Genomic DNA, 9,517 nt, shown 5'->3' on the forward strand with positions numbered 1-9,517 from the left:
CCACGGGACGCGGGTGAAACTAGAGAAATCGGGTAGTAATAAATCAAAGCTTACACAGATGATGGAACTCCACAAAAATGCGAGAAAACCCGCGTTAAAAAACTAGTTTCCCTAACCTTAACACCATCAAGTTATATAAGACGATTATGATTCTAAATATTCAAGGTTGACATGTCCATACAACGAAGAATTTGCACACAAATATTAAAATTAAATAAATTACATTAAAATTCGTGTGTAAACTTGATTTTCCATATACGATCCGAGATATTTGGATTATGCGTCATTTCCATATGATGGACACGTTTTAATAGCTATTGTGTTTTTGAAGATTATAGAAACGAAAATAGCTTGGCAAAACGATCTGGTTCTGAGGCTATATTCCAGTGTAATAAAATTGGGTATTGTATGCAAAATGTGTCACGAAAAGAATCTATATTAATTTTATAAATCTGATAAACAAAACTGTTCGTCGTTCGTTTTGTCGCACTAATCTCGGGAAGTAGTAGACTGACAAGAGAAAAAAACAGTTTAAGAAAGCCCAAATACTGAATACCTACTAAAAAATCACTTATTATTATTCCATACGCAGAAAAAAGCTATTATTGATAAATATTATTGATAAAAAATATTATTTTTGACAAAAAAAAAACGCATATTTCAGTTAGAAAAAACTATAAAAAAATAAAAATAGTCAGAACCCATTGTATTTTTAACATCACGTATAGCAAAAACGTGCTTTTATTATTTTACAAAAACTTAATTGCCATGCATATTGTTTAACAATTATGCCTAAATATGTTTTGTTTTTTCTTTATATGCAAATTCTTAAAATTCATAATTGTTTTTACATCGATTAAGTTAAAAATACCGTGGTATTGATATATCAATTATGTTTGGAGTTATTTGCATTTCAATTGTTTATTTGCAAATTTTATAGTTTTTTTTTTAATGCATCTATAGTTTTTAGTATACTATAATTGCCGTGGTAACTGGTTTAATTAAAAAAATAAAATTCTGGCTATTTTGAGGGTTATCTAAAAGACTGACTAATTCCTTTTGTATCATTCTTCATGTCTATTAAGTTTAAATTGTGTTAAGTTTTCTTTTTTCATATTAAACAGTTTTCCTTCTCATGCGATTTTATAATACTAGTTGTTTCCCGTCGTAACGTTCCCGTTTATAATATTATTACCTAACGGTTATTACTATTTTTTCATAAAAAATATAGGGCTCTTAAATATTCAAGGGTAAAATCGACATAAAAAGTGAGTGCAGTTATCTGTAGCATCAAATAAACGTACAATGTCAAAACAATCACGCGATCCTTTTACTTTCAAATTCAATATCTTAAAAAATTGTATTCGGTTTTAAACCGACCTCCCAAAAAGGAGAAGGTTCTCAACTTTCATGTTATATTGTTTTAAAGTTAAACAAATTAAAATAACAAATAATAAAAGGATTTCGCCGACAAGACTTTAATATGGATTTTCTTGCAAATAAAGTTACTTAAAAAAAAAATACAGAAAAATTGTTTTTGCTATTTTTATTTAAAATCTTCTTTTTTATTGTATTACTGCTTTATTTTTGTCTGTTCATATATAATAATATTATTGTACAACTAATTTAAAAAAAAAAAAAAAAAAAAAAAAAACGAAAAAATATGAATTTATACAAAATCAACATTATTCTGCTGACGCTATTCGCGACAACCGGTCGCTACTTGGCGGGTGTTACTGAGAAATTTGGTAAGACATAATCAGTAACATACATTACAAGAAGGATGCACAAATACTTATACATAACAACTACTTATATCATATGGGAGTCGTGGTGGCCTAGTCGGTAAAGAACCAACCTCTCGAGTATGAGGGCGCAAGTTCGATTCCAGGTCAGGCAAGTACCAAGAACCAATGCAACTTTTCTAAGTTTGTATGTACTTTCTAAGTATGTATATCTTAGACACCAATGACTGTGTTTCGGATGGCACGTTAAACTGTAGGTCCCGGCTGTCATTGAACATCCTTGACAGTCGTTACGGGTAGTCAGAAGCCAGTAAGTCTGACACCAGTCTAACCAAGGGGTATTGGGTTGCCCGGGTAACTGGGTTGAGGTCAGATAGGCAGTCGCTTCTTGTAAAGCACTGGTACTCAGCTAAATCCGGTTAGACTGGAAGCCGACCCCAACATAGTTGGGAAAAAAGGCTTGGAGGATGAGGATGAACTACTTATTATATAACATGTGTACTAAAATAAACAAAAGATACGTAGGTATTTTGTTTTAACTTGCCCCCATCAAGCAACAGAATAGAACAATGTCTTTTACAAAATCTATATAATTATGAAATGCCTACCTATACAAACTTACTTGTTGTTACTCTCGGTTCCTCCCGTGTACTGAAGTAACTACTTGCCTCATCCGGATAAAAAGTAGCCTTTATCTAGCTAGACTATCCATGAAACAAATATTTAAATTGGTGACAGACAAGAGTTACTTTCGCATTTCTAATAAGTGTATGTAAGGATAACCGTCTACAAAATCTCATGTAAATCCACGTCAAATTCAACCTAAATCAGTCCAGCGGATTTACTATAAAAGCCCTTAAAATTGTTTCTTTTCGCTACCTATGTATTCTTTCAATTTTTTCATTAACAATTATTACCTAGTCTATAATTTTGTTTGTTTGTGTCATAAAGGCTCCGAAACTACTGAACCGATTTGCAAATCTCTTTCACTGTTGGAAAGCTACACTCTTCCCGAGTAACATAGGCTATATTTTATCCCGGTACAGGCAATAGTTCTCACGGGACGCCAGCAAAACCGCGAGAAAGCAGCTAGTTGCAAAATCAAGGTGTACATTTTCGAAATTAACATTTACCTCTAACCTTTTCACAAAATAGGCATGGTATGTAAAACGTGGTTTTCCGATTAGAGTCTTAACATAAAGTCTTTGATTTTATTTCCCTTCATAATAGTTAACTTTGCCTAAATACCGACGAGGCGTCTAGCTATTACACAAAATGTTTATATTTACATTTTCCATACTAATTCTACACTTGTAAAATAAATAATAGCTAGGAGAAACCATTATTTGTTTAAGTTTATTTGTAGGGATAATCCTTGCTACTAATACAAGCCGTTTCCCACTGTTTCACCCGTGTCCTACATCATCTCCCGAGCCTTTTCCCAACTATGTTGGGGTCGGCTTCCAGTCTAACCGGATGTAGCTGAGTACAAGTGTCCCACAAGGAGCGACTGCCTATCTGACCTCCTCAACCCAGTTACCCGGGCAACCCAATACCCCTTGGTGAGACTGGTGTCCTACGCACCCAAATAAAAATATTAATGGTTTTTCTCAATAAATAGTTTATCTAATACTTATTTTATAATTATTACGAGCCGTTTCTTTTTCTTCTGTTTTATTTTTCACTGTTGGAAAGCTACACTCTTCCCGAGTAACATAGGCTATATTTTATCCCGGTGCGGGCAGTAGTTCCCACGGGTCGCTAGTTTATAAACCTTAGCCAACACAAGATGCTTACAAAATTAACTCAAAATTTACGATTAGTAAACATAGTCAAATAGTCAATAATTGATATAGAAACCGGTTGAAAAACATTTTAATTACGCATTTCCATTAATATTACTCACTTTTGATGCGTTTTAATGCTGAACAAACTCGAAATAAGATTCTAATATTATTCATGAACCTACTTATTTCCTAACTACTAAAGGTCTAGAAAGAAATATGTCTAGACATCAGTTAAAGGAATTCCAATATTATCATATTGCTGTATGCAGCTGAGTACCACTGTTTTACAAGGAGCGACTGCCTATCTGATCTCCTCAACCCAGTTACCCCGGATACCCGATACCCCTTGGTAAGACTGGTCGTCAGACTTACTGGCTTCTGGCTACCCGTAACGACTGTCAAAGCTGGAAAAACCATTTGAAACTTGAGGAATTCGCTTGAATTTGTGATCGTGCAAAATCTTATTGATTTTAATTATCGTTATAAATCAAAAGTAGATTATTTGTCACTTCGTTTAAATGCCTAAAGAATTAATAATTAGCATATTTTGATATGTATCAAAGTCCATGAAAATACTTGTTAGGTATAACATTAAATTAATTACTTAATTAGTCTATATCAATCTTTGTTTATTCGGGTTGCCTAGGTAACTTGGTTGAGGAGATCAGATAGGCAGTCGCTCCTTGTGGCACACTGGTACTCAGCTGCATCTAGTTAGACTGGAAGCCGACCCCAACATAGTTGGGAAAGGGCTACACAGACGCTAATACAATTTTGTAAAACATGTTTAAAAGGTGTTTGAATATTAAAATACATCCTTAAGATGTTTTGAAAGACTTGTAAACATAATTAATAATTCATTAGATAATTATTTCAATAAATCATTGAAAAAGTATTCAATATTGCAATCGCCTTGGGCTGTAGATAAATTAATAAAAATGTTAAAATGTTTTATTAATTATATGCAATTTATTCAATAAATTAATAAAATTCATGAATAATGATTGTTAATGGCTGAAATAATTTATTGGTTGTCTATGCGTTTTGGGATGCATCAATAAATTTTTGATTAGGTATATGAAAAGTGATATGTTTGTCAATGAAGCTACATTATTTATTTTGAATGGAAATGCTTGGTTCCCTTTATTTGTAAGGGCTGCGAGTCCCTATATTGAATTAAAGTTTCAGTCCTACCTACTGTCGGTCGACAGTTTAGTCAGCGATATGCGGGGGTGGTAAAAAGTTAATTAAATAACATGATGAATATGAAATATTAGTAGCACAATTTAGGTGCAAAATAAAATAAGTCTTGTACATTATTTAGATGCCAAACACTCACACTAACAACCCTATTTTATTTAATCACTGACTTCCGCCAGCATATTCAATAGGAACCATTCTATGCATCCGGGCAAAAAACAAACAATCTCTTCAGCTTTATAATATTAAGATACTTTAATCATTTTTAAATTAAATATTAATAACATTTAAAACCTTGTCACAATAACATCTCAAATTAAAATAACAAACATTAGAAAAAAAAATCGAAACCTAAATGTCAAATTCTTGCAAAAAACTAAAAATTTCATAATAATTCTAGGTTCAAAGTGTTATTTATTATAATATTATTGCTGAAATTATTATTGTGTTATTATAATAATATTTATTATATTATAATGTTATAGTTTGTATGTTAATTGTCGTAATAAATTATTTATTTAGAACAACGTGACGATTTTCGATCGTATTGTGCAAAATTTTAATGATTCCGATTATTTCTTGAGGTCAGACTTTTGTGTTTTTGTTCTAGATTTGTGATACTATTCAGTTTATTTCATAAGAGATTGTCTTAGTAAGATTTTACTTTATAACTATAATTATAATTTGGTCTAAAATTAGATAAAAATTTAACGATAGGCTTTTAAAACATCTTACGATCCATATTTTTGCAATGTTTTCGTTGATTACGCGTAAGACCATAAAAAGTACATAGGTAATTTTGGGACAGTCCCAAAGAATAAACCAGTTGATTCTACTTACCTCTAGCCGTAAAAAGGGGTCTACTATTAACAGTTGCTTAGTTTGAAAACAGAAGTAGTAAATATGCAGATATTATGAGAAAAATGACATGACAAGTTAATGTTGTCAGTGAACTTAGGGTGTTGTCAGTGAACTAAAATGAGCATAACGGACCTTCCTTTACATACTGCAGGTTTCTATAACCGATCTATCCGTCATATTTTATATGGAGTTAATGTCAAAATTTAATCTCTAATCGCAAAACCGTAGATAGATCGCTTTCAGAAAACCACCATTACTGATCTAAGCTCCGTTACCTCAACAAACAATATAACATATAACTATCTAAACAAACCTTCTCCTTTCATTCTAGCTCACCTATTGATATAGAAATCTGTTATTAAGGATCTGAACCCTGATATCGTTGAAATATACCTACCTAACTAAAAATCCCCTTTCTCTCATTCCAGCTCACCTCCTAGGCAGCATAATGCACAGTCTAAACGTCTCTCTCCTGAACCCTGGCGAGTGTGAAGCCAAGATCAACCAGGACTACCCTCATCTGCTGGAGCAGTATAACCAGGACAGCTGTGTCTGTGGACAGCCTACTAACCCTGCTAATAATATCTGCAAGGTAAGAATTGTTTAATACTTTTTTTTAAGCTGAAAATATTATTGAAAAGAGATAAGGATGATTTTACAAAGCTACTACGAAGTTACCTTGAGAAACATCGACACATTTATCATAGCAGATTTTTTGGATAGTTTGTTTTTGCTAAAAAAACTGGTCTAGAATTGCAGATGGATTTTTATCCCCTTCCACAAAGTTTAATATGGTTGTATCTGCAGTGAATCCTTAACTTTGGGCGTAGCGCTATACCGGGGGAAAAAGAATTTCTCAAATGGGTTCGATAGTTTCAGAGCCTTTAGGATACAAACAAAAAAAAGTTTCATCCGTGTTATTAAGTAGATATTCGTTATTTTACACCACTGACTATGATGTTGTCTACAAGCAGTCATTATGATGTCAAAATCAGAAACTTAATGAATATTGTTCCACAGGTCGACATCGGCAGTGCTCTGGCCTGCACGACTGGTGACAACCACTTTGTACTCAGAGGCATCTACTCTTGGGACTCTGGTAAGCATTCCTTTATATTCCTTTATTATATGCCTTTTATTATTCAGCAGGATTCCTAAAACAAGTCTTATCAGGATAGTAAAAGTCGTAGCCGATAAATTTCTGACGCATTTTTGAGGAAATTCTGGATATTAGATAAAAAGTAATATTAACGTTCTTCTGATGTACCTTAGCTTATCTTGTAGATAATATTTCTACCAAGTATTATCAAAATTCATTGGGTAGTTTTTACGTGAAAAATTAACAAAAACGCACATTCAGTTACAGAGATATTCAAAATGATCCGTCTTCAAATTCAATCTTATTATCATCATCCTCATATCAGCTATTTGCCGTCTACTGTTGAACAAAGATCTCCCCCAGCAAACGCCAACCACATTTTCTTACTATGCATAAAATTAACGTAACCCAATCTCTCTTCCAGGTTGCCAGACAGGAAACCAACTAGCCTCCTTCTACAAGTTCGACCTTGAATGGTACGAGTGGGCCATCGGCCTCATCGAGAGCGTTCGCTTCTCCCAGTTCACCACCACCAAGGTCACGAAGAACAAAATCATCAGCCAGGTGTCAGGAGTCAAGTCTACTTACGGCTCCGGCATCAAGGGAACCTCAGGAGTCGGAGTTAAGGGGTCTGTGTCTTCGGGAGCCACGGCCATCTCAGGATCAGGTGCTGTTGGCATCAAGGGCTTCGGAATCGAAGGTCAAAGCCAATCTGGAGAGTTCAGCCAGTTCGGAACCAACTTCGGAGCTGGATCAACTAAATTCTCAGAATCAGGAGAATTCGGAACGGAAATTAAGGGTCCTATTCAGAAAACTTTCAGCGCTACCTACTCAGAAAAGAAGTTCTTCCAAACTGAGCCTAAAATTGTCACTTATACGACCAAACCCGAAATAGTGACTTTCACAACCAAACCCGAATATTTCACTTACACTACCGCCCCTAAATACGTGACTTACACCACTAAACCCGAAATTGTCACTTTTACGACGAAACCCGAAATAGTGACTTTTACGACTAAACCAGAAATTATTACTTATACCACTAAGCCTAAGATTGTGACTTACACGACGAAGCCTCAGATTATAAGGTATGACTATCAGACTTCTGGAAGTCAGACCAACCAGCAGGTTGTAGCCCCAAGTTCTTTCAATCCTTCTTTCTCAGAAGTTGTAGGGGCTTCGCACGTACATGACGCAAAATGCAAATGTCTTGAAGGCAAAAAGTAATTTTTTCACGAAGAAATTTTCTAATTGGTAACAAAAAATATGGAGGACAAGTGCCATAACAGAATTCCCCGATTTTTTTTCTACGACTTTTTTTACGTTTACTATTATTTTTATTGTTTTTTTTTTAACGTTTTTTGACAGTACAAAAATGACTCCAGTTCCTAAGAAAGAGTTACCATTTTTCTGGTCACAAAAATACCTACTTTTTTTGTTTTTTTTCCCCTAATATTTTTTTGGAAACTGGGAGTGTAATTTCTTAATTCTTTTTTTTTATTTATAAATATTGAAGATCTGTAAATAGGTAGGATTATATTTAATTTTTCACGCGACCTAGTATTTTTAACGAAACTGTATTTATCGTTTATTTTTATTCCACGACAGTTTTTTATATTTTTTTTAATTAAAACGGCTTTAATTTTTTTATGAAAAATAAATATGCCAGTTAATTTAATCCTTAAAAGTATTAATTTGACAAAACCCCCGCTTTGAATTTTTCTAATACACTTTATTTTACCACTAAGTATAGCAAAATAAAGTACCTACGTAATGTCTTTTTAAGAAAAAAATTGTCAAGAATTAGAAATTTGACCATCTTGGATGAAGTTTTTTAGCCGAAATGGTCGACTGTCTAATAATATTGGTATTTAGTCGTAAAATTACTGACTTCGCTAATTTTTATCATAAAAAAAAATAATTTTTAACACCGACATTTGAAAAAACTAATTATTTTGATTTTTTTTTTTCAAAATTTTGATTAAAATCAGCGAAAGTGAGTAACTATATAAAATAAGTACTTTTTTACATTATGAAAATATTTCACAATAAGTATTTAGTCAAAATAATTATATTATTATGTATTGATATGAACCCTTTCTTTCTAATTATTGTCTACAAATTAAGATTAAAATAATTGAAATAAATGGAGTTTACAAATAACATTTCATGTATTTTTATTCTGAACTTTTTCCCTTACCCAAATTCTATGTTACTCGGGAAGAGTGTAGCTTCCCGACAGTGAAAGAATTTTTCAAATGTGTTCAGTAATTTCGAACACTTTACAAAACTGCACCAAGAACAATGTTTTGACAGATATTAGACCAATAAAATATATCTCAGAAATATATTAAGGCGTTAAGTCCGCCATTGTGCAAAATGTGCATTAAGTGTTGTAAATAAACAAATATTCGATTTGGAATAGAACAATTTATCTTTAGGATATCATATTTCACCTCTATTTCCTTAAAAGTTATTTTTAAACAATACTTTTTACCAGACGACTTGCAGCCCAGGAGCATTCCAAGTTGCTATATACTCAGAAAATGTTGTGCTTACATGCTATTACAAAACTGAAAAAATGACCTAATCCTAGTCTGCTAGTGTGAAACCGCTCTAATTGCTCAATAAAAAATTCAATTTTCATCAAGGAAGTTTTATATTTTCATGACCAGCGCCATCTTTTATTATAATTTGTAAATACACACAGCGTCACCTATTGGCATAATTTTGTATTAAAGAACGCCATCTCGTGTCGAGTAGCTGCATTACTTCCACTTAACACTGTTTTCCACTCAAGTATTTATGCTAATCGACACTAGATG

The 9,517-nt window shown here is 32.9% G+C and overlaps 1 protein-coding gene across 2 annotated transcripts in view; it reads left to right on the forward strand.

Moving 5' to 3' along the window:
- Nucleotides 1–8,857, forward strand: part of LOC124643605 — a 61,323-nt gene extending 52,466 nt beyond the window's left edge. For both annotated transcript variants that reach the window (XM_047182608.1, XM_047182609.1), the window contains 3 exons: nt 6,022–6,185; nt 6,614–6,692; nt 7,117–8,857. In XM_047182608.1, the coding sequence (XP_047038564.1) occupies nt 6,022–6,185; nt 6,614–6,692; nt 7,117–7,919 (1,046 nt within the window). In that variant the 3' untranslated portion in view covers nt 7,920–8,857. The remainder of the gene's footprint in view (nt 1–6,021; nt 6,186–6,613; nt 6,693–7,116) is intronic.
- The last annotated feature ends 660 nt before the right edge of the window (nt 8,858–9,517 follow it).

This window comes from Helicoverpa zea, chromosome 28 (assembly GCF_022581195.2).
Source record: "Helicoverpa zea isolate HzStark_Cry1AcR chromosome 28, ilHelZeax1.1, whole genome shotgun sequence".
Taxonomy (NCBI): domain Eukaryota; kingdom Metazoa; phylum Arthropoda; class Insecta; order Lepidoptera; family Noctuidae; genus Helicoverpa; species Helicoverpa zea.